Raw genomic sequence first — 27,328 nt, forward strand, 5'->3', positions numbered from 1 at the left:
GTTGATAGTGGGAGTTCCTTAATATTTATAACCTCCGGGTTAGCCCGACAATTGGGACTGATGATTGAGGCAGTCTCGATGTTTGCAGTCAATGTGGCCGATGTTCAACGAATTACCTGTGACGGGAAATGCAAGTCAGTCGAACTCAAGGTTCAAGGGTATACTTTCAGGACTTGCACCCCTTAGAACTTTTTGGAGTAGACGTGGTCCTAGGAATACAATGGTTGTAGCTTTTGGGCCTTGTGGTTTGTAACTGGGCTGAGTTGACCATGCAAATTTCACAGGAGGGTCGCGCCTATATCTTCAAAGAGGTTAAGAGTCGGCCCATAACAACAGAAGATTTGGATGCTATATTTCAAACAATGCCAATACGATGCCACCCCACTACTAATGAGTATGGGCTCAATGCCACTTGGGCCGATGGCTGTTTCGTTTGAAACTGAGAACCTCAGCCTGAAACAAACACAACAGCTTCAATTGTTACTCCAAACCTATGCTAACATCTTCTAGGAGCTCACTTCCCTTCCCACCCCACATGCCTTTGATCATAAGATTCCCATACAACCGGGAGCCCCACCCGCTAACGTCAGACCCTACCGTTACCCCCATTACCAACGGGCAAAGGTAGAAAGGATGGTTAAAGAGTTATTGGACAAGGGCTTTGTCCGGCCCAGTAGCAACCCATTTTCATCCTCTGTCATTTTGGTAAAAAAGGATGGAAGTTGGAGATTTTGTGTTGATTATAGAGCTTTGAACAATATCATTGTCAAAGATCGGTATCCAATCCCTCATATTGAAGAGCTATTTGATGAGTTGGGCAAGGCCAAATATTTTTCCAAGCTGGATCTGTGATCGGGTTACCACCAGATTCAAGTGCACCCAAATGACATAAATAAGATGACATTTCGGACACCGGATGGGCATTTCGAATTCCTAGTGATGCCCTTTGGTTTAACTGATGCACCATCGACATTTCAAAGACTCATGAATGAGATTTTAAAGCCTTATCTACGGGTATTTATGCTTGTATTCTTTGATGATATACTTGTTTACAGCCCAAACTGGGCTGCTCACTTGGACCATTTGCAGTGTACATTAAGCTTACTACGCCGCCATCAACTATTTGCGAAACCTTCTAAGTGCGCCTTCAGGTAGATCCGGATTAACTATTTAGGGCACATTATCTATGATGGCCAGGTGCATACAGACCCAGAGAAGATTGCTTGCATGGTCGTATGAGCTTGGCCCAACTCCCCACGGGCCCTCAGGGGGTTCCTTGGGCTTACTGGGTACTATCGCTGCTTCATTAAAGATTATGGAGTCCTGGTGGCACCATATCAGCCTACTGAAGAAGCATGCATTTGAGTGGAATCAGAAAGTTGATGAAGCCTTCTAGTTACTTAAGAAGGTTGTGACCACACCTCCAATGTTGACTCTTCCCGATTTCACATTAGAGTTTGTGGTTGAAGTGGATGCCTCAGGCAAAGGGGTAGGCGCAGTCTTAATGCAGCAGGGCTGACCATTGGTCTTCTACAGCAAGGCCCACTCTCCCAGGCCCAAGCCAAGTCCACATATGAGAAAGAACTCATGGCAATCGCGCTGTTAGTGCAGAAGTGGAGGGCATACCTCCTAGGTCGAAGATTCATTGTGCGCACAGACCACCGCGACATTAGCTTTTGCTGGAGCAAAGAATTCTGGGCCCTGACCAGCAAAGGTGGGCCTATAAGTTACTGGGCTACGACCTTATCATTGATTACAAGCCGGGACCTTCTAATGTTGTCGCCGACACACTCTCACAGGTGAAGACCTTCACATCACTGCAGTGTCACGACCAACTTATACCTTGATGGACTAGTTAAGGCAGGAAGCCCACGATGTCACTCACCTAGCCCAGATTCGGGCCCAAGTTCTTAAGGAACCAGCTCTCACCGATATGTACACTGTGAAGGGTGATGTTCTCCTTCACAGAGGGAGAATGGTGATTTCTGACAGATCCAACCATCACTAGGAGTTACTACGACTCTTTCACGACTCAACACAAGGACATTCAGGGGCTCTTCATACCTATAAACGTTTGGCCTCACACTATTATTGGAAAGGCATGAAGCGCGTGGTGAAGGAGTATGTAGCGAGATGTGCTACTTGCCAACAGCAAAAGTATAACACACGGGCACCGGCAGGACTGTTGCAGCCCCTACCCATACCAGAAAGAGTTTGGGAAGAATTCACTATGGACTTCATAACCGGGCTCCCCACCTCTCAAGGGAAGTCAGTAGTGCTGGTGGTTGTAGACCTTATTCAACGTCCACTATGGATCAAGCTTACATTCGGGAGGTGGCCAGACTCCACAGAACTCCCCTCTCCATCTTAACAGATCGGGATCCCATCTTTATGAGTTCTTTTTGGCAAGCTTACTTCTCCGCTTAAGGGGTGCACCTACTTCACTTGACCAGTTATCATCCACACACAGACGGGCAGTCGGAGGTAGTCAACCGATGTTTGGAGACCTATTTGCATTGTTTTGTGGGAGATAAGCCCAAACAGTGGGCTCAATGGTTACCGTGGGCCGAGTTCTGGTATAACACTAAATTCTAGGTATCAATAGGAACCACCCCTTTCAAAGTGCTCTTTGGGTGTGGCCCTCCATCTATCCTACCATATGAAAAGGGAACAACATCTGTTGCTGAAGTTGAAAGCCAGCTTTTAGCAAGGGACTAGATACTTAAGACCCTCAAGTTCCATCTTCGGTAGGCCTTACAACGTATGAAGATAGCTTATGATAGGAAGCATCGAGAATTGGAGTTTTCAATTGGGGATTGGGTAATACTTGAAACTCCAACCATACAAGCAGGCGTCCCTAGTGATAAGGTTGACCCAGAAGTTATCTCCTCGGTACTTTGGGCCATTTCAGGTGGTTGAACGCATAGGGGCTGTTGCCTATCGACTGAACCTCCCTGCAGAGTGCCAATTGCATCCCATATTCCATGTTAGCCTCTTGAAGCCTTGCCTATCTTCCTTCGATGTTACCAGTCCCACACTTCCGCCGTTCATGGAGGCCGGAGAATTAGTGTTTCTCCTACAGCATGTTAAGGACATCCGTTGGGTGAAGAAGGGCAGCAAGGTTCACAAACAAATCTTAGTCGTTTGGAAGGGGTTGCCACAAGAGCATGCTACTTGGGAAGATTTTGACTAGTTACAGAAGCAGTTCCCTACCACCAACCTTGAGGACAAGGTCGTTCTTGATGGGGAAGGGGATGTTAGGACTGGCCCAGTTACGGAGAGCCAAGCCCAGGCCCAGGACACTTCGGACCCAGGTCAGCACACTCCACGACTCAGGCGAGCAGCACCTCCTCCGAGATTTGTTTACACGCGCCGTTCACGTCCAGAGATCTGAGTAGAGTTTGTTGGGTTGTTATAGGTCACGATTGGGTTGTTACAAGCCACTATCGGCAGTTGTAAATATCAGTTGTAAATATCTATAGCAATCAATTGAGTGGCATGAATGAAAGAGTTCTTAGTTTCTCTCGCCCTCTTCTCTTCTCTTCCTCTCTCTCTCTCGTCCATTTCAGGAGGGTGATCTCCCTCGAACCAGCTCTTCTTCTGTAACACGACCAACAACCCTATCAAAATCTCTACTTTATCTTCACTTAAATCTATCAAAGCTTTACAAGGTTCATAAGGAGTAATCACCATCGACTTCTGCAGGTTTAATTCTTTGAGTATCGCCTGGGCAATACCTCTCCAAACCCGTGGTGGACTTGAAGTTTCAACCACAAATTTCTTCCCCCAATCCTCTTTTTCTGCTGTTGCTACCAGTTTACAAAATCTTTTTCTTTTTTCTGCAATCATCCATTTCCTGTAAGTGGGTTCTTCCTTTCTCTTGTGATTACCCCCTTTCTTTTCCTTTACTACAACCTCTACTTGTTTTGTTTTCAGCTGCTGAGTAAAGTCACTCAGTACCTCTGCGACTACCTTCCATCCAACACCCTGTTTACCTTGTGGGAAACAAGCCAACTACTTCTTTCTTCCTCTAAAGAATTCTTGCAATGTTATGTAGCATCCTTTTGCATTCTTTTTGCATTCCAACTCATAGCTCTTTCTTCCATCAAGGTTGACCTTTGTAAAGTTCAGTTGTTTACCTTTGGAGCTTGCTTCTGAAACAAAACTCTGCAACTATTCAATCACTTCAAGACCTTCCAACAATATTGTGGCTCTCTTTGCCTCCCTAATCTTCAAGCTCTGCTGGCCCCGGATCCTTATCTCTTCAAATAAGAAATCTTTTGCTTCAATCTTCATCACTCTCCTCCATCTAGCAGCTTCTACAAACCTATTCTCCATCTTCTTCTACAGATCCTCAATGTTTATAATCTCGAAAGCCAAAAAATTAAGCGTACCTTGATTTACACTCCTATTATTACTAAATTTACATGTCATATACTTTGTCTTAGTCCTACATATTTTAAAACCTTTGTTTCTAAGGCATTTGTCCATAAGCTTAATTTTTCCTTTAATGCTTCATTAGTTTCATCAATTAAAACAATGTTTTCGCAAACAATGTGCACCATGCAACTTCCTCTTGAATATGTTTAGTCAATTCATCTATGATCAATGCAAATAGATAAGGGGTAAGTGCTGAACCTTGGTAGATCCATAGTAATTGTAAACTTTGAAGTCTCTCTAACTGGTGTTCTGACATTGGTTGTTGCCCCCTCTAGGAACTCTATCATATGCCTTTTCTAGATTAAAGAACACCATATGAAGATCTTTCTTCTTCTCTTTGAACTTTTCTATGAATTGTATTAAAAGAAATATAGTTTCCATGGTTGATCTTCCTGGCATTAAGGCAAATTGGTTTTCTGATACACCTGTTTCAAGTTGTAATCTTTGTTCAATTATTCTCTCCCAAAGTTTCATAATGTGGTTCATAAGTTTAATCCCTTGATAGTTATTACAACTTTGTATATCACCTTTGCTCTTAAATGTAGGCACCATACCAATGTTTCTCCATTCATTATGCATCTTCTTTACATATACTATCTTATTAAATAGCTTGGTTAGCCATAACAAACCTACCTTCCCCATATCTTTCCATACTTCTATTGGAATCCCATCTGGTTCTAACGTCTTTCCCTTAATCTTATTTAGTGCCTCCTTTATTTCACTAGGTCTAACTCTACAAAGGTACACATTATTTTTAACTCTACGAATATTGCTAGATTCTACTCCATTAGCATCTTCTCCCTGCTAAATCTCTACCCTTCTTTTCTCTCACCTTCGCTAGTTTCTTATAAATTCCTTTTTCTCCCTCTTTAGTATCTAATTTATGGTAAATTATAAGCCTTACATTTAACTTTATTCACGTTTTTTTTAACTTCCTTTCTTATGGTTTTATATTTTTCCTAGTTTTCCACATTTTAGCCTTTTGCCATCCTTTGTAGCATGCTTGTTTTAATCTAATTATATTTTGAACATTTTCATTCCACCAAGTTTCTTTAGTACCTTGCTACTTCCCTTTATATTCTCCTTGGATATCCCTTGCTACTTTCTTTATATTGTTTGCCATTCCAAGCCAAATATCTTGTTTGGGTGGATCATAAGGTCTACCAAATCGTCTGTTGACAGCCTTCATTGGAAGGTGCTGTGAGAATAACTTTGTATTTGGGAGCTGATTTCTAGGATAGAAGTTTCTTATTCTTTTGTTCTCACATTTATGGATGGCTTCAACCCCTCTAGGATTAGTTTTTTTCTTTGTCCATGTTAGGAAGTAGCTATTCCCATTTGATCTTAAATGAAATGTTTGCAATTGATAAATATTTTGTGAGCAATAAAAATTAGAAAAATATTCTTTACCTCTGATTTCTGGAACCTGAGAATACTTTTCTTCCTTATTTGGTGCTTGATGGTAGGTTATTAGAGATTTGTCAAGCATTATCCATCTTTATTAGCTTAGGCATTGGATAAACTTTTGTGTTCTCAGGTACCCGTGCCTGCATTGAAGGAACAGATTGCAACTATTACTGGTGTGCTGTCAGAACAACAACGCTTAATATGTCGTGGAAAAGTTTTGAAGGATGATCAACTCCTTTCAGCTTACCGTATCCTTTTCCTTTAGTTGATTTTGTTTTTATTAGTTTTGCGTTTCTTCTATTTTTCTGGTTGTTTATAGTTAAGGTCTGAGATGCTTTAACTTGTTACTGGAAAATAAGGAAAAATAAAAGAAAATAGGAAAAAAGGGCTTTGTTTAATTGAGCTGAGTTGAAGATAGGAAAAAGAATGAAATTCTTAACTAGTTATTTTTTTCTTCATTCTAAAATACCTTGCACCAATACGCATATATTGCCTATTCACAATTTTTTTTTCAAGTATTTAAGGTATTCTGTTTGATGCTATTATTTCTTAGATGTAATATGTGAATATTATATTAGCATTGGATATGTCTGCAATTAGTTGATTGAATCATTGAAGTTACCTCTACAAATCTGTCTTCCATTTTGTTGATAATAAAGGCTTATTTCTATTCTTATTGGATGCATTTGATCGTATCCATGGAAACCTCTAATACATTCAGGATATTACACTGATTAAATTCCTAGTAGTGCTGCTACTCTTTGGGTTTTCCCAGCTTTTAATCATGTCAATCATTGCCAATAGTGGCAGATTTATTTTACACATTAAATTAGTTTAATACAGGCTGTTGCTTCAGCCGCCCCCAAGTGTTGAGAGAGACAGGGGTTAAAGGTATTGCATTGTCATCTCATTAAATGGTACAGTGGTACAAGGTTCAAAATTTTGTTACGTATTGGCCCTTATTGGTCGATACGTATCGTATCGATGGGTCACCAATATGCGAAATATAAGGAGTTTCGGGGTACGACCTGTTTCAGGGGGTAACCAGGCTTTTAACTGACCCCCTGAACATATTTTGAAAAAAAAAAAAACTAAAAAAATATAAAAGTGTTAATACAAAGTCCGATACACCCAATTTGGCGTATTGGACTGTATCGAAACTTTGAACCTTGCAGTGGTATATGCTAATAAGTAGATGACATTAACCAGAAGGTGAAATGCAAATTGAGTTTGGTTATTTAAGATCTCCAACTGCCAGATCAGCAAAGCAAAATGACCTTATTCAATCATCATGATTGTTGTGTCACAAATTACTTTCAGCTTGGTGCATACAGTGCTTTTAATCTAAGAATTTTAAATTTCAATGTAAAGGACAATGGTGTCTTTATTTCTAACCACTTCTGGCATAAAAACAAATAATTAATAAGCTAGCACTCAAAAGCAGGCTATGACTCAAACTCTGTATATAGACCAATTAATCTTCATCTATAAAGGTGATGATGGCCTATGCTGTAGGACTTAATTGATGGCTCTTTCTATGTCCACTCTCCAAGCACGCCATTTTTGTCATGATGTCATTATCCTTGTACTTTCTCTTGCATAACTGTTCATTTATCTTGTTAAATGAGATTTTTTTTGGAAAAAGGTAACGTAATATTTATTGAAACAAAAGCTACACAAACAAGCTGAGATCAGTCCCAGAAAGGCCGACTGAACAATTCAACAATTACACATTCCACCAAGAACTGGAATAACAAACAACAGACAAATTACAATTTCTGAACTCCTCAGAGACTGACACCCAAGAGATTAATTTGCCCACAGCTTTCTGGATTAACTCTTCAATACATAAAGCCTTATTACAGAAAAGCCTACTATTCTTCTCAGACCAGATGGACCATAAGACAGCACTAGGAATAGTCTTCCACACTATCTTCCTTTTTCTTGTTAAGCCCATTAATATTCCAGCAACACAAAAGCTCCTTTACCGAACTTGGCATAACCCATCTTAAGTTCATAGAGCTGAAGAAGTGATTCCACAGCTGAGAAGAAAACGGGCAGTGAATGCACAAATGATCAGTAGTTTCAGAATTGTTCCCACACAGATTGCACAAAAGGTCCAAAGGCTGAATGCCCCTTCTCACAAGATTAGCTCTAGACAGACATTTATTAGGAACCATAGTCCATACTAGAAATTTGGATTTAGATGGGCTAATGAGATTCCACACCTGATGACAAGGGAAATTAGTGGCACCCATTCTACAAAGTTTGGAAGCCAAAGACTTGATAGGGAAAACACCATCTGGATTCCACTTCCAATACTACCTATCTTCTGAGCATAAATCAACCTCTTGAGTCTGAAGAACAGTCAACATGTTCATTATCTCTTCCAACTCCCAGTCGAAAAGATTCCTTCTAAAGATAGGGGACAAAAAAACTGAATCTCCAGATAAGCTGCAACACTCAACAACAGAAGCCTCTTGGTTAGATGCACACTGAAAGAGGAGAGGAAAAGATTCAACAAGAGGGCCATCCAGGCACCAAGAATGCTTCCAAAACTTGGTTCTACTATCATTGTCGACCTTAATTGAGAACCCATCAGCAAGAACAGAGAAGTTCTTCAATACCCCTTTCCACAGAGAGTTTCCCCAACTGGGAGGAGGGTCCCTAGTTCTCCAATTGCCCCACTCCACTCAATACTTACCAACAACGGGAGATCTCTACCAGGCATCATTTTCAGCCGCAAATCTCCAAATCCACTTATAGAGAAGGGTAGAATTAAAAGTTTTCAACTTCCTTATGCTTAAACCACCTTCATCCTCGGGGAGGCAAACTTGATCCCAACTAACAAGATGAATTTTTTTCTCCTCTTCCCAACCCCTCCAAAGAAAATTCCTTTGAAGTTCTTTACGCTTTCTTGCAACTTTGTTAGGAATAGGGAAAAGGGAGAGGAAATAGGTAGGTAAATTGGATAGTGTGCTCTTAATCAAAGTCACCCTACCCCCAAAAGAAAGATATTTTGCCTTCTAAGATGCCATTTTTCTCTCCATTCTTTCAATAACCGGGTCCCAAATTGAAGAAAGCCCACAACTCGCCCCCAGAGGAAGATCCAAATATTTAAATGGAAGGGACTCAATTTGACATGCCAAAATGTGCGCACAATCAGCTAAGTTGGATACCTGACCCATTGGAATAATTTGACTTTTGTTCCAATTGACTTTAAGGCTAGAGACCACCTCAAACCAAGATAAGATCCCAAGAATTAAGTCCACCTGGGAGGGAGAAGCATCCACAAAACATAGAGTATCATCTACAAATTGTCTCCCCCTCCGGAGTAATTGCAAAACCTTTTTACTCGACAGATTCAACAGCCTTTTTACAAAACAAAGTAAGGATCTCCATTACACATATAAATAGTAAGGGAGACAGGGGGTCACTCTGCCTAAGACCCCTGGAACTATCAAAGAAGCTTGCCAGATTGTCCATTAGTCAAGACTGAAAATTTTGGAGAGGTGATACATACTTTTATCTAGTTCCTCCAATTTTGCCCAAAATTCATCTACTACAACACAAAATCAACACATCTTCATTTGACATGATCATAAGCCTTTTCAATATCAAGTTTACAGATCAGCCCCGGGGAACCTTCTCTTCTTCTTGAATGAATCAGCTCATTGGCAATAAGAATTGAATCAAGCATCTTTCTACCCGGAACAAAGGCACTTTGGTTGTTAGAGATAACACTACCTAGAACCCCTTTCATTCTCTCGGCAAGGACTTTGGCTAAGATTTTATAGAAGCTATGCAGAAGACTAATCAGCCTGATTTTTTTTATGTTCACTGCACCTTCAATCTTTGGAATAAGGGTAATAAAGGTAGTATTTAAACTCCTCTACAATGAACTTCTCTCATAAAAGCCATGAAAGACATTCAGAATATCCTGTTTCACAAAGTCCCAGCATTTAAAGTAGAAAAGATTTGTAAGTCCATTTGGCCTCGGGGATTTTTCATCTGCCAACATCTTAATTGCTGCTTTTATTTCCTCCTCCGTGAAAGGTCTTTCAATGAAGGTGGACTGCACGTCACTCAACTGTTTAAAGGGAAGGGGCCTAAGAAATGGTTTGAAGAACCAAGATTCTTTATAAAGTTTTTTATAAAAGTTGGTTGCCACTGTCTTCATGTCTGCCTCAGATTCCCCCACCCTCCCCTCCCCTTCCAACCTAGTAATTACAGAAGCTCTAGCTCTTGCATTTGCCATTTTATGGAAGAAGTGTGTATTTCTGTCCCCCTCTTTTAGCCAAACCACTTTAACTCTTTGTCTCCATTTGATTTCATCTGTCACGGCCAATTTATCATACTTCAAATTTGCTTGAGATCTTTTCAATCTACACTCTTCTGATAAAGGACCCAACTCTTCTACTGAATCAATTTCCTTTATGGTACTCAACAAAGCTTTCTTTTTCATTTCTAAATTCATGCTTTTCTCCAATTTTCAGATCTTTAATCTCACTTTAATGGCACCCAATTTTTTTGCCAGAATAAAAGAGCTGGTTCCCATTACCTGTAGATCTTCCCAAACTGTCTTCAACAAAGTTATAAGATTAGCATCTTCAAACCAAGCATTCTCCATTTTGAAAAGGGCTTTTTCTCTATTTCTAGCACCACAAACTAGCTGAATTGGAATGTGATCTGAAACTGGCCTAGGAAGGGCAATCTGCTTGAAGTCGGGAAATAGCTCATCCCAATTAGAAGTATCCAAAAACCTATCCAGTCTCACAAGAGTGGGGATATCTTGATTATTGGTCCAAGTAAACTGACTACCATGGAGAGGTAAATCAATCAATTCAAATCTGTTGATGAAGTTAGCAAACTGAGCCATATCCCTGGATCTTCTTCCTCTAGAAATTTTCTCTTCAGTAGACAAAGTGACATTAAAATCACCTCTCTGAAAACTCCCAAACCCTTCTCTCCCTCTCTTCATCTACAAATAGTCAGCAGTATTTCCGGCCAGATTTGGATGGAAAACAGGATTTCCCCTGCTACAACTTCAACCTTGTTCAAAATGGAATCCCCTTGTGTACCTTTATTCTAACCCACTCACAGGTAGCAACCTCCGGAGGCGGATCATCAGTCTCGATGAATCCCCCACAAACGTCTCTGATAGCTTTTATTACACTTGGACACCAGAGAAGAAGGGGAAGACTGAACACCCTGATCCAAGATCGACTCCAAGTCCTCGGCTTAAGAGAAAGGATCCGGGTAGGAGCATCCTGCACTTGCACCCCACCAGTCCAACAAGAGTGAATTCATTTCCAGATGCCAAGGCCCATTGCGTAAGACCCATTCTGCTTCAGCTCTTGAAGGGCAAATGAACAAGAAGAGGCCATCTGCCATTTTCTTCACTTTTACTCCCCCACCTCTCTCCATTGCCTACTCACCCATGTCTCCACTTCACTAATCCCCACCCCCCACCGAAACCTTCCAACCAAACGGTTCTGCAAAAACTCTCTGCTTGCTTCCACCGCCTGTGATTCAGTGACTACAACCGTTGCTGCCTTTTTCACCTCTGTCGACCCAAAACCAGGCCAAGCTCTTGCCGCCGCTGCTTTACTATAGGAAAAGTTGGCTCTTGTCCTCGCTTCTTTCTTCTCTCTTCGATACCAGTTACTTGCTTCCCACCTCCTCTTCCCACCAGCAGATTTTCTGGGAGGAAAGTAACGAGACATTTGGACTAAGAACAAACTACAATCACCCAAAACATTCCTAGTAATGGATAAAATGGTGTGTGTGTGTGTGTGTGTTTAAATATTTAAATCAATGAATAATGGTAGAGAAGGATAATGTTGATATATTCTTAACTTGGTTTTTGTGTCTTGACCATTTTGAGGTCAATCTCATTTTGGCCATGAAGCTATGCAATTGATATGCAACTTTTCTTAAGTCAAGAATTGATGTTACTTTTCTTCCATTTGTGATATGCAACTTTTGGAATCCTGCTCTCAATAGACTTTCTAAGAAGTTGGCCAATTAGAAAAGAAATTACATCTCTTTGGTAGGTAGAATCACCTTAAGTACTTCAACTCTCTCTAACTTTCATATCTATTACTTCTTGGTGTTTTGGCTGGGCAAATGGTTAAGGAGATTTGGACTTTGGTAGTTCAGTAGAAGTAGACTTTGGATTTCTTAACTTGGTTATATTGCTTGTTAATCCTTTGATTGGTAGTTCAGTAGATTTGCATTTTGGATTTCTTAATTTGATTTAGATGTGGAAGATGGACATACTTTACACTTGGTTGTCAGACAACCAGTTCCCCCTTCCTCTGCATCCACAATGGGCTTCTTTGGACCTGAAGGCTCACCAGATCATCCAGGTATGCTATGCTTTAAGGTTTTCTATAACCTTTTTGACTTGGTGTTTTGAATGGAATACAACTGTACTTAAATGTTTTGAATTATATATATTTTCAGAACAATGTCAACATATATAGCTCCATTAAGCTTCAGGCCTTCAGCTTCTGGTGGATAATTTTGAGATAATAAAATTTCAATAGGATGGCTTTTCTACAAAATTGAGAAAAGGAGATAAAGGTAGAGCAATAGGTTATGAGACCCTGCATGTGCTAGGCATGTTAAAGGCTTAACTAGCATATGCACAAATCAACAGTATTTGATTTAATCAACCAACTTTTCTCTTTGCAGCAGTGGCCAGAGGTAATTCATTAAGTATGGGATGTGCAAAAAAATAGTCATGATAAACATGATACACGATTGACTCATCTCGTGCCGTAGCCATACAAGAGACTATAAATCTGATCTATGGCAATGAGGAATTGCTGTTCAACCTTTCCCCTGTTAGTTGTTACTATTGAATTTTCTAATCTATCTACTACATAATTTAAGTTTGTAAGAATTCATCTCAAGATGGTTGTAGTAAAATAGATATCTTGTTCATCATCATACTTCTATAATCCCCATATACAGCTTAGGAAAGTGCCTTTTTCAGGACCAAGGTTCAAAGTATCAATGCACTCAATAATATTGCTTTACGTTTCAAGCAATTCCAACAACTGATACTCTAATTTTTACTAAGTTTCAGTGAACGCCCATCAGAGTACGCATTATTCAATTTACTGCCATTGTGTAAAATTGACAGCTGTCCCTAATTCTTAGTGTTTAATGTATTGGCTGGTCCAATAATTATAAAAATTGTATTGACCAGTCCAAAACTGATATGTATTGATACTTTGAACTGTGCTTGGGACAGCGGTTAGTTTTCCAACTGGTCTTGCAGCTGCAACAACATATCCACTTTCCAGTCGTTTGTGTGCCTCTAATACAAGGGATTCTATATTACATGATCCACAACATTTCATAGAAATCATTTGCCAGTGCATCTTTGTTTGCTGCCATATAGAAAAAAGGGGGAATCCATGTAAAGGGAAGAAATAATTCAACACAAATCCTTATGGAAACAAACACAAATATCGAGTCCAACCTCAAATGGGACATTTTTCTTAAAAGCATTCATCATATAAGGGGCTGGTTGATAACAACTTAAGTTGCTGAGCTGAAGGACTTATTGCTTTGCTTTTTAGTGGAAAAAATAATAAAATAATAAAATAATAAAATAATCAAGGCTATGTTAATCTACTGAACTTCAGTTTCAGCTATTCAGGAGCCCACAATAGGGTTGTGACTGGAGCGGAAGAGGCTAGCTATAATTTTAGTGCAATGGAAGACTAGAAAAAAAATCCGAGGGAACAAGCAATGGAAGTTTGGTTCATGTCATTAAAGTGTTTCATTGTTTTAAAGATGGACTTCTGGGGGTGCATGGCCTTGTAATAAGTTTTAAGAGGGCCTTTAAGAAAAAGGGTGTGAAGGGTAAAAAACAGGTTGCAGAAAGGTGCTGAGAAATAGGCCTTGCTTAGCTAGTAGAAGAAAATGGATCAGGTTTGGAAGTAGAGAAGGGTAGTAAAGATGCAGAGAAGGATGATAATGATGAAGAATATGAAGTTGAGGTGGTTTAAATCGAGTTGTAGAGGTAGAGGGGAGCTTTAATTTGTATATCCTTCCCTTTTTTGAATTATCAATACAAGTTACCTTTTTTTTTTCTAAAAAAGATTTTACAAGAAAAAAATTATGGAATTGGAAAAGAGCTATCCTATGAATGATGATTAACTTGGGGAAAAGTGATATTTTGATGTTTATTGGGACGGAGTGAGTTGGATTTGAGGGTTTGTGCCTGAGTTAATTTTGTGGTGATTGTGAGGGATTTGTGGGCAGTTTTTCTTTTATGTTGAGGGTCTAGGCAGGTTTTGAATTTATTTCTCAAACATGTCTGGGAGGGTATTGAGCTTTCTGTTTTTTTGGGTGATAACTTGCCCTCTCTTTTCTATTAATAATTTTTTCTTTTTTATTTTCTACCAAAAAGGAGCCCACAAGCTCCTTAAAAACTTATTCACTAAAAGGCAAAGCAATTTGTTTTCAGTTCAGCCACTTCAGCTATTATCAAATGGCCCCTAAGCCTCGTTCTAACTATATGGGGTAAATAGTTGTCAAGGCGACGCCTAGGCGACAAGGCACCCTTTGAGGCTTGCCTCGCCTAATCGCCAAGCAGTTTTGTACTATGTATTATAAAATACTTTTTTATTCTTTATTTTTTGACATTATAATTATAAAATAGGCACTATTAAACTAAAATATTCATTTTATGTTTTATATATACTAATTTCTTGTTATTATTTTCTTATTTGTTAGGGTTTAATCAATACAAACATTGCAAATGCTGTATTGAACCCTCAAAGACTTTAAAACCTGAACCATTAAGTAAGGAAGAACTTAAAATTTTGTCTACTCAGCACATTTCTTTTTATTATTATTGCCAAGCACTACTATTTTCTTCTTTTCCTATAACAAAAATAAGGGTTCAGCCCCTATATTTTCTTTTCTTCTTTTGTTCTCGTGAATATGTTTATTTGCTGTACTTTAACCTGAACTCTATACGTTTTTTTATGAAAATTATGAATAATTATTAAGGAATTATTGTGATGGTACCTAGGGAACTACCCTAGGATCTATGTTTTCTACATAAAAAATCCATCGCCTAGGCGACTTGGCGACAAGGCACCCCCTTGTCGCCTTAGCCTTGGCTTGGCTAGTTGATCACCAGCCACAATTGCTTTAAAACAGAGAAGATGCATCTAAAGCACTTTAGTTGATCGCCGACCACTTCAAGCTAATATACTCATCAGAGGAATTGTATGTTGAAGAGTCCCGCTATGGTAGTATACAAAGTAAATGTCGTTCAAGGTTTGGGGAGGAAGATGACCCAGGATTAAAGTTACTATTCGAAAGAGGCTTATACACTTCCAGGAGAGTTGGTTCGGCCTAGAAAGGAGTTGGAAAGAAAGAAAACAGGCTCGGGTGAGGAGAAAACCGAAACAGGGAGAAAAGGGGATTCAATCCTTTGTAAAGACCATGGAATGGGTGCTTGTACGGTGTGTTGGCAATATGGTTCCTCCAAGCAGAGCTATAAACTGCCCGCTTCCCACTGCAATCAATCCAGATCTTGATTTTGAGGGTCCTATTCCCAACGAAAGTCAAACAAAAGGGGTTCAGGCTATGCTAGCAACTCATATTGCGTCTTCTTCCTCTCAAGGTTTGGATTGTTTTCAGGTTCAGTTTTTGGTTACTAACTCTGTTTCCCCAAGTCCTGTGTGTGTCTGGCCTAAAGGTGATTCCAGCCCAGCTTTAAAGTCTACCAATTCGTTTGATTCAGGACAAGTGACAGAGGTAGTGGGAAAGATAAATTCAGAAGCAGAAGAGAGAACTATGGGACAGAATTTGGGAGTTGATCTTGGAACTATTTAGAATCAAAATGGAAGAGGAGCTGAATGTGAAAGAGGGTAGGGTTGGAGGAGATTATTCAATTTCCCAATACAGTGGAGAAAAGTGGATATAGTGGAAAATCAAAAGGAGAACGGAAAAAGAAGGGGTCAGGTAAGAAACTAGAAGGAGTTGAGGTGGAAGAGTCTAGTAAGAAGGTAGGAGAGCTTTCTAAGAAGAGGAAGAAAAAGCTGAGTGAGGTGGAGAGGTTGAAGAACGGGGTGGTTTATGATAAAGCAAGTGGGAGTAGGAAGGATAGAAAAAAGGAGTAAAGAGGGTGGTTTGGTTGGGGCTACCTGGTTTGTTTCTCCATGAAGTTAATAAGCTGGAATGTAAGAGGTTTGGGGAGTTCAAAGAAAAGGCGAGTGATCAAAGACTTCTTGAGAAGAGAAAAGCCAGATGTGGGGGGATTCAGGGGGAATTATTACTTTATGGAGAAATGAAGTCTGGGAGTGTGAAGAAGATTAATTGGGAACTTCTCGGTGTCAATAAACTTGAAGAGAAAGGAAGATGGGTGGGCTTGGGTGCTAACTAATGTCTATGGCCCCACCTCTTATAGGGAAAGGGAAGGTTTCTGGGAAGAACTAGCAGCTGTTAGGGGTTTGTGGGATGGCCCTTGGTGTTTGGGTGGGGATTTCAACGTAATAAGATTCTTAAACGAGTCCAATAACCCGGTCGTAGGATTACATCTAGCATGAGGAAGTTTATGATTTTTGTGGAGAATTTTACATTGCGGGACCTCCCTCTTCAACAAGCAAACTTTACCTGGTCAAACTTCCAAGAAAACCCTACCTGTTGTCGATTGGATAGGTTCCTCTTTACAGTGGATTGGGAAGTTGAATGGGGGATATTAGGTGTTACGACATTGCCGAGACCTATTTCAGATCATTGCCCAATCAGGTTGTCTCAAGAAAGACTAGATGGAGGCTCGTGCCCTTTTAGGTTTGAAAACATGTGGTTACTTCATCCAGAGTTTCTATCTAAGGTAAAAGAATGGTGGGAAGTGGACTAAGTGGAATTCCGATAGAAGGGGTATAGGTTTTACAAGAAACTACAACTCCTGAAAGCTAGACTCAAGATTTGGAATAAAGAGGTTTTTGGTAGATTAGAGCAAAGGAAAGTGGAAATCAGTCAGAGAGTGCAGGAGCTAGATGGACTAGAAGCTGAAGAAGGCTGGGGGAAGAGGGTAGGGTGGAAAGATGGAATTTGAAACAGAAACTGGAAGATCTTCTTAGGAAGGAGGAGATAAGTTGGAGGCAAAAATCCAGGTGCAAATGGCTAAAGGAAAGGGACATCAATACAAGGTTTTTTCATTCATTGGAAAATGGGAGAAGGAAGAATTTTGTTTCAAAATTGGAGTGGTATGGGCAATTGTTGACAAGAGAAGATGACATAGCTCAAGCTTTGGTTAATCACTTCAAATTAGTGTATGACAACCCAGGGAGACCTAGTGAGAGCTTAGAGGACTTGGAGTGGAGGGTGGAAGATAGTGTCTTATTGGAATCTTTGGAAAGAAGATTTGAGGCCGAAGAAGTGAGAAATGCAATCTTCTCCATGGGTCGAGCTAAAGCTCCTGGGCTTGATGGTTTTTCGATGGCCTTCTATCAAGATTGTTGGGAGATAATTAGAGAGGATTTGTTGGGGGTTTTTGAAGAGTTCTATGAGAGAGGCAAATTTAACTCGGGAGCAAATGCAATTTTTATTGCCTTGGTTCCTAAGAAGAAGGACACTCTCCAACCAAAGGATTTCAGATCTATAAGCCTGGTGGGAAGCATGTATAAGATCATCTCTAAGGTCCTAGCGCTAAGATTAAAAAAGATCCTCCCATCTCTAATCTCACCGTATCAAGGGGCCTTTGTAGAAGGAAGACAAATTGTAGATCAAATACTTATTGCCAATGAATGTGTTGAGGTGAAGAGGAGGAGAAAGGAAAAGGGGTTGGTTTACAAATTGGATCTTGAAAAGGCATATGACATGGTGGATTGGGATTTTTTACTAGAGGTTCTCAAGCGGAGAGGGTTTGGGGAGAGATGGTGCAGTTGGGTAAAGGGAAGCATTTCTTCATGTCATTTCTCAATATTGGTGAATGGTGTAGCTAGAGATTTCTTTCATGCAAAGAGGGGTATTAGGCAAGGAGATCCATTGTCCCCATTCCTCTTACCCTAGTAGCTGATGTGTTGAGTGCCATGATGTCGAGGGCCGATGCTAACAATTTGATAAGAGGTTGGAGGATTGGTAGGGAGGAGGTGGTGGTGACACACTTACAATTTGCAGATGGCATCATCTTGTTTTGTGACGGGGAGGAAGGGGAATTACGGAACTTAAAGAGTCTAGTGCTTCAATTTGAAAGGAAGTCCAATCTTAAAGTGAATTGGGGAAAAAATTGTGTGGCAGGGCTTAGTCTAGGCGGACAGGAGGTGGATTCCCTAGCTAGGATTTTGGGGTGTGAAGTGGGGGGCTGGCCTTTACAATATTTGGGGTTACCACTGGGAGGGAACTCAATGGTTGAGAGTTTTTGGTACCCTGTAATTGAAAGATTCTCCAAGAGGTTAGCAAATTGGAAGAGGAATTACGTCTCTTTAGGGGGTAGGATATCCTTAATCAAGTCAACCTTAGCCAACTTGCCAGTTTATTTCCTGTCTACCTTTAGAGTACCAATGAAAGTAGTTAACAAGTTAGAGAAGATAATGAGGGATTTCTTGTGGGAACAAGGGGATACTAAGAAGGATCACTTAGTGAAGTGGGAGGTGGTTTCTAGGAGTAGGAATGATGGAGGCCTTGGGTTAGGAAATATAAGATTAAGAAACGTGGTTTTGCTGGGGAAATGGGTTTGGAGACTACCGATGGAACAAGACAGACTTTGGTCTAGAGTGATTGTTAGTATTCATGGATTGGCAGATAACGGTTGGGATGCAGGACTCGACCCTGGGGCTTCTCAGTGTTCTCCTTGGAAAGCTATTCAAGGTATTTTGCCTCTTATGCTTCCTTATTTCAAATATGATGTCTGCGTTGGAAATAAAGTCTTGTTTTGGGAAGATGTTTGGGTTGGTGAAAACTCCCTTAGAGATAGATTTCCTTCTATTTACTCCTTGTCTGAAAGCAAAAGAAAAGTGATGTCTTCAGTGTTTGTTGATAACTCTTGGGATTTGGGCTTGAGAAGAGGTCTAAGGGGTTCTGAAATGGGAATGGTTGATGATTTGATCACTCAGTTAGGGGAAATCTTTCTTGATCAGTCCTGTAGAGATAGCAGAATTTGGAAACCTTCCCCTTCTGGTTTTTTCAATTGCTCTTCTTTCTATAACATTTTGCTTCAGACCTCTAACCTTGTAGGGAACTTTCCTTCAAAGGAGGTGTGGGGTAGCCCTGTACCCCCTAAAATTTAGGCTTTCTGTTGGGAAGTGGTACTCCCAAAAATCTACACCTTGGATTTATTGCAAAAAAAGGAGGCCAAATATGTGCCTCTTCCCCCATGTTTGTTGCCTCTGTTTGGGTTCTGGTGAGACAATTTCACATTTACTAATCTCATGTCCCTTTGTGTTCTTTATTTGGTCTTGGTTCTCTTCTCTCTTTGGCTACAGGTGGACTCCCTCCTCAAGCGTGGTGAACCTCTTTGATCCAACTTTTTACAGGCAACCAACGGTTCGTGGAAGGGTTATGTGGAGAGCCACTAGAGCTCCTGTCTTGTGGTCAGTGTGGGAGGAAAGAAACAATAGGATCTTTAAAGGTAGATGTAGATCCAAGGAAGAGGTTGTGGAAGGAATAACTACTAAGGTTATCCATTGGTTGAAATCCTGTGATCTTTTTAAGGATTTCTCAGTTGAAGACATTTATAAAAGTTGGGGTATTGTGGCATCTACTACTAATTCCAAAGCTATGATATAGGAAGTTTGGTCCCCACCGGCACAAGAAAGGGTGAAACTGAATTTTGATGGAAGCTCTATAGGTAATCCAGGCCCATCTGGTATACGAGGTGTTTTCAGAGATAATGAAGGTGAGATAATGGCTTTGTTTTCAGGTCCAATAGGAGTTGGAGATTCCTTAAGAGCGGATTGGCACTACATCAAGGTGTAAAACTGGCCAAACAGTTGGGGCTACAACAGATTGAGATAGAGGGAGACTCCAAGTTGGTAATTGGGTGGATGCAATCAGGTCAGCTAGGAATTTGGCAATATAGATAGTTGATAAGGGAAATTCTTAGCATAACAGGGGAGGTGGGTGTTTGGTTCAAGTGGGTAAGGAGATCAACAAATGGTTTTGCTGACGCCCTAGCAAAACAAGGGACTGCAAGGGAGAGTCTTTTTTGGGCAATGGTGTAATGTTTGATGTTTATTGGATCAACCTTTTCTAATAAGGGTTGAATTCTGTATTTCAGGTTAATTTATCTCTAATGAAAGCTATCGTTTCTGATAAAAAAAAATTGCATATGGGTGATAAATGTCACTTTTGCAATTGATGGTATAGTCTAGTACAAGCAAAATTTTGTCTTGATAGCACCATATCACTGAATCTGGGTTTTTTAACTAGCCCACCACCACCTTGGAATCCCCCTCAATCGGTAGGTTTTCCAAGTTCATCCCTTTTGCAGTCTGAACACCTTGTAGGACTGCAAACAATTCAGCCCTTATAGAGTCTGCATTCACCACAGGTCCTAAAAAAAGTGTTATCAGATTTCCTTCTCTAATCTCTTATGACTCCTCTAATTCTAGACGGACTTGGATTGCCTTGGCTACTTCCATCAAAATTTAATTTCAAAAAACCTTCACTGGCAGGTGCCCATAACAACCTTGTTTTTGTCTTCTGCACTGAACTAGAAGCCACTGATAACCGGTTCCTCCAAATATCATCGAAGGAGAACCGTCTAAAGAGATCCAAAATTAATAGCCAATGTATTACTCTGGTTAAAAACACAATCCATAATTTCTTATTTGCTTCTCTGCTTCTCTTGGAAAATCGTAGCATATTTCTTGTTTTCTTCTCTTGACATTATTCTTCCCCTTCTTTTTAGCCACACAAAGGTAGCTGGATGAAACAATATCTTAATCTCCATTGGCATGTTCCACTTGCACCCAAAGAGAAAAACCACTCCCAATCTCCCCTTTTTACTTTCAAAATTTAATTGATATTGGTCCTCGTAGTAATCCTCAACATTTGGTTTTTGCAGTTCCAACCCTTGAAACTTCACCGGTGGTGGATAATGATCCCTGTGAGGCAGGAGAAGAAGATGAGAGAGGAGATAAAGATAGGGATGAGGGAGGGAAGCTATCAGAGAAAGAAGAAGGGGAAATTGGAACTGTTGTCGGTACAGAAGAAAAGGGGAAGGAACTTAGTGGATTAGGTGAGAAAAATGATGAATGCATTCTCATTGCTCAAATTAAAAGAGCAGGAACAAAAAGAAGCTAGAGGAAGGTTCACCAAAGGGAAGGTCTATCTTAGAAAGGAAGATGGGAGATGACAAAAAAAGAAAAAGAAGAATGAACGAGGTGGAAAAACTAGTTTGTGGAGTTTCCTATGAGAAATCTGTAAATAGGAATAGGGAGAGAAAAAGAGGAGACTGGGTAATGGGGAATGGGTTAGACAAAAAGTGGAATGAAGATCTTTATAGGGAGTGCAAAGAAAAGGAGAATCATCAGGAATGTGATAAGAAAAGAGAGGCCGGTAGTGGTCATGCTCCAATAAACAAAACTTTCGGATTTGGATGGAAGATGGATAAGAGGTATCTGGAGTAGTAGGGGTCTAAGTTGGTCCTTTGCCCCATCTTGGGGTGCCTTGGTTGGTATTGCAATTTGGAAGAATGAGGAAGCTGATTGTCAAGAGGAGTTGATAGGACAATACTTGGTATCAAGAAAAGAGAGGCCGGTAGTGGTCATGCTCCAATAAACAAAACTTTCGGATTTGGATGGAAGATGGATAAGAGGTATCTGGAGTAGTAGGGGTCTAAGTTGGTCCTTTGCCCCATCTTGGGGTGCCTTGGTTGGTATTGCAATTTGGAAGAATGAGGGAGTTGATAGGACAATACTCGGTATCAATAAAAGCCAAGAGGATGAGTGATGGAAGGATGTGGGTGCCAACTGATGTGTATGGCCTGAACTCATATAGAGAGAGGGATACATTCAGGGGAGAGTTAGCCACAATTAGGGGCCTATGGGATAGTCCATGGTGTTTGGGAGGGGATTTCAATGTGATAAGGTACACAAGTGAGACAAACAATCCCAATCAGACCATAACAACAAGTATGAGACATTTCAACTCCTTGATTGAATACCTAGAATTGAGAGAACCTACCTTGTTGCAAGCCTCCTTCACCTGGTCAAATCTTCAGGAAAGTCATGTTTGCTCAAAACTGGATAGGTTTCTTTTCTCACTTGATTGGGAGGGGTTGTGGGGAAACTTAACACTAAAAGCCCTCCTTAGAGTAACCTCGGACCATTGCCCTTTAAGCCTCTACCAAGAAAACCTTATTGGAGGCCCCACACCCTTTAGATTTGAGAATATGTGGCTAGAAGTTCCAAACCTTTTGCAAAAGGTAAAAGATTGGTGGTCAGAAGGTGGAATAAGGGCTAGAGAGAAGGTGATGAGATTCTCCAAGAAGTTGAAAAGATTGAAGGAAAAGATCAAGGAGTGGAACAAAGAGGAATTTGGAAATCTTGAGGTCTTAAAGGAGGATTTAGCTAGAGTCGAAAGATGGATCTTAAAAATGCAACTAGAGGAGATCCTAAGGAAAGAAGAAATTTCTTGGAGACAAAAATCAAGGTGTAAATGGCTTCTAGAGGGTGATGGAAACACCAGATTTTTCCACTCCCTAGCAAATGGGAAAAGGAAAAACCAATCTCTAGTATAGAGGTGGAGGGAAGAGTAATAAACTCAAAGGAGGAAATTGAAAGGTGCTTTGTGGATCATTTCAAGTCAATCCTGGGATCCTCTGTTGAAAGCAATTTGGATTTGGGAGAATTACAGTGGGATAGAGTGCCAGAAACTGAAGCTGCCCTCTTAGAAAGAGCCTTCAGTGTAGAGGAGGTCCATGAAGCAATTTTCTCGATGGATAGATCAAAAGCTCCAGGGCCGGATGGTTTTTCAATGGCTTTCTATCAAGATTGTTGGGAAATCATGAAGAACGATTTAATGGATGTCTTTGTTGAGTTCTATCAAAAAGGGAAACTCTCTCCAAGAGCAATTGCAACCTTTATTGCTCTAGTGCCAAAAAAGAAAGAGGCCAAAACCCCTAAGGACTACAGACCGATAAGTCTTGTGGGTAGCATGTACAAGATCATTGCTAAAGTTCTGGCTGGTTGGTTGAAGACAGTGCTGCCATTTGTTATTTCACAGAACCAAGGAGCTTTTGTAGAAGGGAGACAAACAGTGGATCAAATCTTAGTGGCAAATGAATGTGTGACAGCTAAGAAAAAACAAGATGGCAAAGGTTTGGTTTGTAATTTGGATCTAGAAAAAGCTTATGATATGGTGAATTGGTCCTTCTTGTTGAATCTCATGGAAAAGATGGGTTTAGGTGAAAGATGGAGATTGTGGATTAAAGAATGTATTAGCTCGGCACACTTCTCTATTCTCCTAAATGGGGTAGCAATGGATTTCTTCCCGGCTAAAGGAGGACTAAGATAGGGTGATCCCTTATCCCCATTCTTATTTACTATTGTGGCTGAGGTTCTGAGTAGACAAATCATCAAGGCTGACCAAGAAAATCAGTTTAATGACTGGAGGATTGGTAGCTCAGAAGTGGTGGTGTCTCACTTGCAATTTGCAGATGATACAGCCTTTTTCTGTGAGAGCTATGATGGATCCAGTTTGAGGAATCTGAAAGTTTTGGTGGACAAGTTTCAATAGGCCTCCAAACTAAAAGTAAATTGGGGGAAAAGTTGTGTAGCTGGAATAAACATAGGGGAGGGGGACATCCAAGCCATGGCAAATTTGCTAGGCTTTGAAGTGAAAAGCTGTCTTTTAGAATACCTAGGTATGCCCTTGGGTGTGGCAATAAAGTTTTATTCTGGGAAGACCTTTAGGTTGGGGATTTGCCTTTTAAGGATAAATTTCCAGACCTCTACTCTATCAAACCTAAAAAACAAACCTATTGCTAGGGTTGGCATACTTTTAGACTTGGGTATCTCTTGGGACTTTGGCTTTAGAAGGGGGCTAAGGGAAAATGAATGTGAGTCCCTATTGCTTTTTCTATCAACCCTTGAGAAGGTCTATTTAGATCAAACTACATCTGATAGTAGAGTATGGTCCCCAACTCTTGATGGTTTATTTTCTTGTGCCTCTTTCTTTGGTTTTCTCACCCATTATGATCCTTTGGGGGTGAACTTTCCAGTGAGAGAAATTTGGTGTAAATCGATCCCTCCTAAAGTGCAAGCCTTCTTTTGGGAAGTGTTCCTAGGGAAGGTTAACACTTATGATGTGCTACAGAAAAGAAGGCTAAATAAATACCTCTCTCCTCTTGTGTGTGTCCTCTGTATGGATTGTGGTGAAACCCTACCCCACTTACTATTATCCTGCTCTTTTGTTTCTTATATTTGGGAATTTGTTTGTTCTCTCTTTGGATGTGGATGGGCTCCCCCACAAGATGTGGTAAGTCTATTCAACCCCTCCTTCTTGAGGCAATGGAAGAAAAGAGGAAAGTTCTTATGGAAGGCAGCAAGAGCTTCTGTGGTTTGGACTATATGGGAGGAAAGAAACCAAAGACCCTTCTATTTAAAAAGTAAATCAAAGGAGGAAGTTTGAAACCATAAAAATCAGAACTGCACATTGGGTGATGACCATGGATCTATTTAAAAACTTCTCCACGAATGAGATTCTAAGAAGCTGGACTGAAGTAGCACAGACAGATGTACCCAAAGAAGTTGTGAGAGCAGAGTGGAAGCCACTTGCACTGAGCAAACTAAAACTAAACTTTGATGGGAGTTACTTCAGCAACCCGAGAAGGGCAGGTATAGCGGTGTTATTAGAAATCATCTAGGTGAAGTTGCAGCACTCTTCTCAGGACTAATAGGTATTGGTGACTCAATACAGGCTGAATCTTTGGCTCCACTTCAAGGTTTAAAGATGGCTGAGCGGATTAGTACAACAGGTTTAGAAATAGAAGGAGACTCACTGCTGGTCATTTCTTGGGCTAAAAACATTACATCAACACCTTGGAAGCTCAAATTTATTTACAAAGAAATTGACATAAATGCAAGGAGGTTCAACACTTAGTTTGGTTGGGTCAAAAGGACTGCAAATGGGTCTATAGACACCCTAGCAAAACAGGGGGCAAATAGATCTACCTTGTACTGGGCAGAACTGTAAATGCTTTGTAGTGTTTGCAGATTGGGTTAATGCTTTCTACAACCTATAACTATTGTATTTCAATATTTCTTTGTTTTAATAAAATCTTTTTGCTGATCAAAAAAAAAAATTACATAGAGTGCACCATCCGATTTACATAGAGTGCACCATCCGATTTGCTTGAGGTTGATTAACTCGCCTAGTGGGTTGCTTGTCAACGGTGGTCCGAACCTGAGGAGACAATATGACTTGAACTGATCCCAACTAAGTCTTGGTTCTTCTTGTTCCACTCGGTAGAACCAGAGCTGTGCTTCGTCTGTCAGATGGAACGCGGCCAGGTTGACTTTATCCTTCTCCTCTGTGCACTGATTACGAAAGAATTGCTCGCAGCGGTACAGCCATCCCAGTGGGTCGCCGCTGCCGTTGTATGAGGGAAACTCCAAACGGCTATACTTGGGAATAACTGCGGTTGTCGGGGCAGCGATCTGTTGTTCGTCGGATGCCTCTGCCCAGTCTGGACGGCGACTGTTTGTGTTGGCGATTCCCTCAGAACTCCTTTCTTTGTTGGAGAGGAATGCTTCTAGCAGGCGTCGCAGCTCCCGGACATCTTCCTTGACTTCACGAACCTCCATGTTGGTTTCTGCTAGCCTATGTTCTAGTTTGTGGACCTTGGAAGACAGCGGCTCCTGTTCCCCCATGACGGTAGGCTTTAATACCAGAATGTTATGGGCCCGGGCATAGGATCTCGTCACGGGTCGGTCCACGGGGAGAACCTCTTGCTTCCCCTTGCACCTTCCCTGGCGTGTAGACCCTATTGTGGAAAACCAAATGGGTGATTTGTCCAAGAGACCACCCGAACTCTCCTCACTCTTCTCTTGACTGGAAAACTGAATGCCTTTATTTCAACTCATAGCTCCTTAAATAGGAGATTAAGAAGGGAATTCCTTGTTGGGTTTGGCTAGGCTAGGGTAATCCAACTCAAACTCAAACTCCTATTTACCTACTCCTAATGGTAATACAATTCTTACTTAAGAAGATAAGATAAGATAAGGATAAGGGATGTAGCTGGTGGCGAGTTGGTAAGCAGAGCTGTTGTGGCCAGATTGTGGACCCACCCTGCTGAGCTGTCGTGTGGACCCCTCTCTAGTGCTGCTGCCGGACGGAGTGTGCGCGGCTCCTAAGTGCTGCTGTCGGGCGGCGCGCTCTGCTGTGCGTGGTGGCGCGCGCTGCCGTGCGTGCTTCTGTGCGTGGTGGTGGTGCGCTGTGCTGCTGCTGCCGGATGCGTGCTGCGTGCTGCGTGCTGCCGGGCAGTGCGTGCTGCCGGGCGGCTGCTGTGCGTGCCGCTGCCCTTCACTGCTGCTGCCGGCTGCAGTGGTTAGGCTCACCTACGAGTGTGTCTACTGCTTCTGTGTCCGCAACAGGAAGGGGGTTTAGGTGTGAGAAGCTTCAGGCAGGTGAGTACTTCTCTCTTAGGTAGATGGCTTTGTCTCTTCAATTCTAACCCCCGAGCTCTTTGGAGGCGGCTAATTGTGAAAAAGTTTGGAACTACTTTGTTAAAAAGTGTCCTAGCTAATCTACCTATTCACTTTTTATCATTGTTTCCAATCCTAGCACAGGTGGCTGAAAGGCTGGAAAAATTAGAAAGGAATTTCCTCTGGTGTGGGAAGAATGGTGAGCAGAGGATTCACCAGGTTAAGTGGGAAACCATTTGCAAATCTGTTTCGGAAGGGGACTTTGGTTCTTCAATTCTAACCCCCGAGCTCTTTGGAGACGGCTAATTGTGAAAAAGTTTGGAACTAGAAACTATGGATGGGATCCTGGGCCTGCACCCACTTCTGCTGGCTGCTCATTTTGGAAAGGAACTGAAAAGGCTTATCCTCATTTTGTCCAAGGGGTAAGACTAAAACTAGGGGATGGAAACAGGATTAGGTTCTGGCGAGACACTTGGTGCAATAGTTCTTCTCTAGTGGAGACTTTCCCTTCACTATTCCTTATAGCAGAAAATAGGGATGTGATGGTGGCAGATCAGTTTGAGTGGTGTATTCAGGATACTGGTGTCCAAATTTTAGGAGGCATCTCAATGACTGGGAAGTCTCAGATCTGCTAGAGCTGCTCCAACTAATTCAGGATTATCAACTGAATCCAATTCAGCAGGATTCCAGAATTTGGAAGTGGGCTAGGGATGGGAGGTGAACTTTTATTTGAAGCTGAATGCTGGTTCATCTCAGGCTTTTCCATGGAAAGAGACTTGGCTCCCTCACATTCCTACTAAAGTCTCCTTGATCTGGAGAGCAGTTCATGGTAAATGTCTTTCTAAGGAGCA

General features: G+C 41.1%; 1 protein-coding gene across 4 annotated transcripts in view; it reads left to right on the forward strand.

Annotated features, from left to right (window-relative positions):
- The window catches only part of LOC148869548 (ubiquitin-like domain-containing protein CIP73), a 50,843-nt gene that overhangs the window by 14,893 nt on the left and 8,622 nt on the right, over positions 1-27,328 (forward strand). For all 4 annotated transcript variants that reach the window (XM_088973622.1, XM_088973624.1, XM_088973623.1 and 1 more), the window contains exons 3-4: positions 5,978-6,095; positions 12,111-12,218. In XM_088973622.1, coding sequence (XP_088829748.1) covers positions 5,978-6,095; positions 12,111-12,218 — 226 coding nt within the window. The remainder of the gene's footprint in view (positions 1-5,977; positions 6,096-12,110; positions 12,219-27,328) is intronic.

The sequence above is a fragment of the Nelumbo lutea genome, chromosome 2 (assembly GCF_056320005.1).
Source record: "Nelumbo lutea isolate HS-2025 chromosome 2, American lotus-T2T, whole genome shotgun sequence".
In the NCBI taxonomy this organism is placed as follows: domain Eukaryota; kingdom Viridiplantae; phylum Streptophyta; class Magnoliopsida; order Proteales; family Nelumbonaceae; genus Nelumbo; species Nelumbo lutea.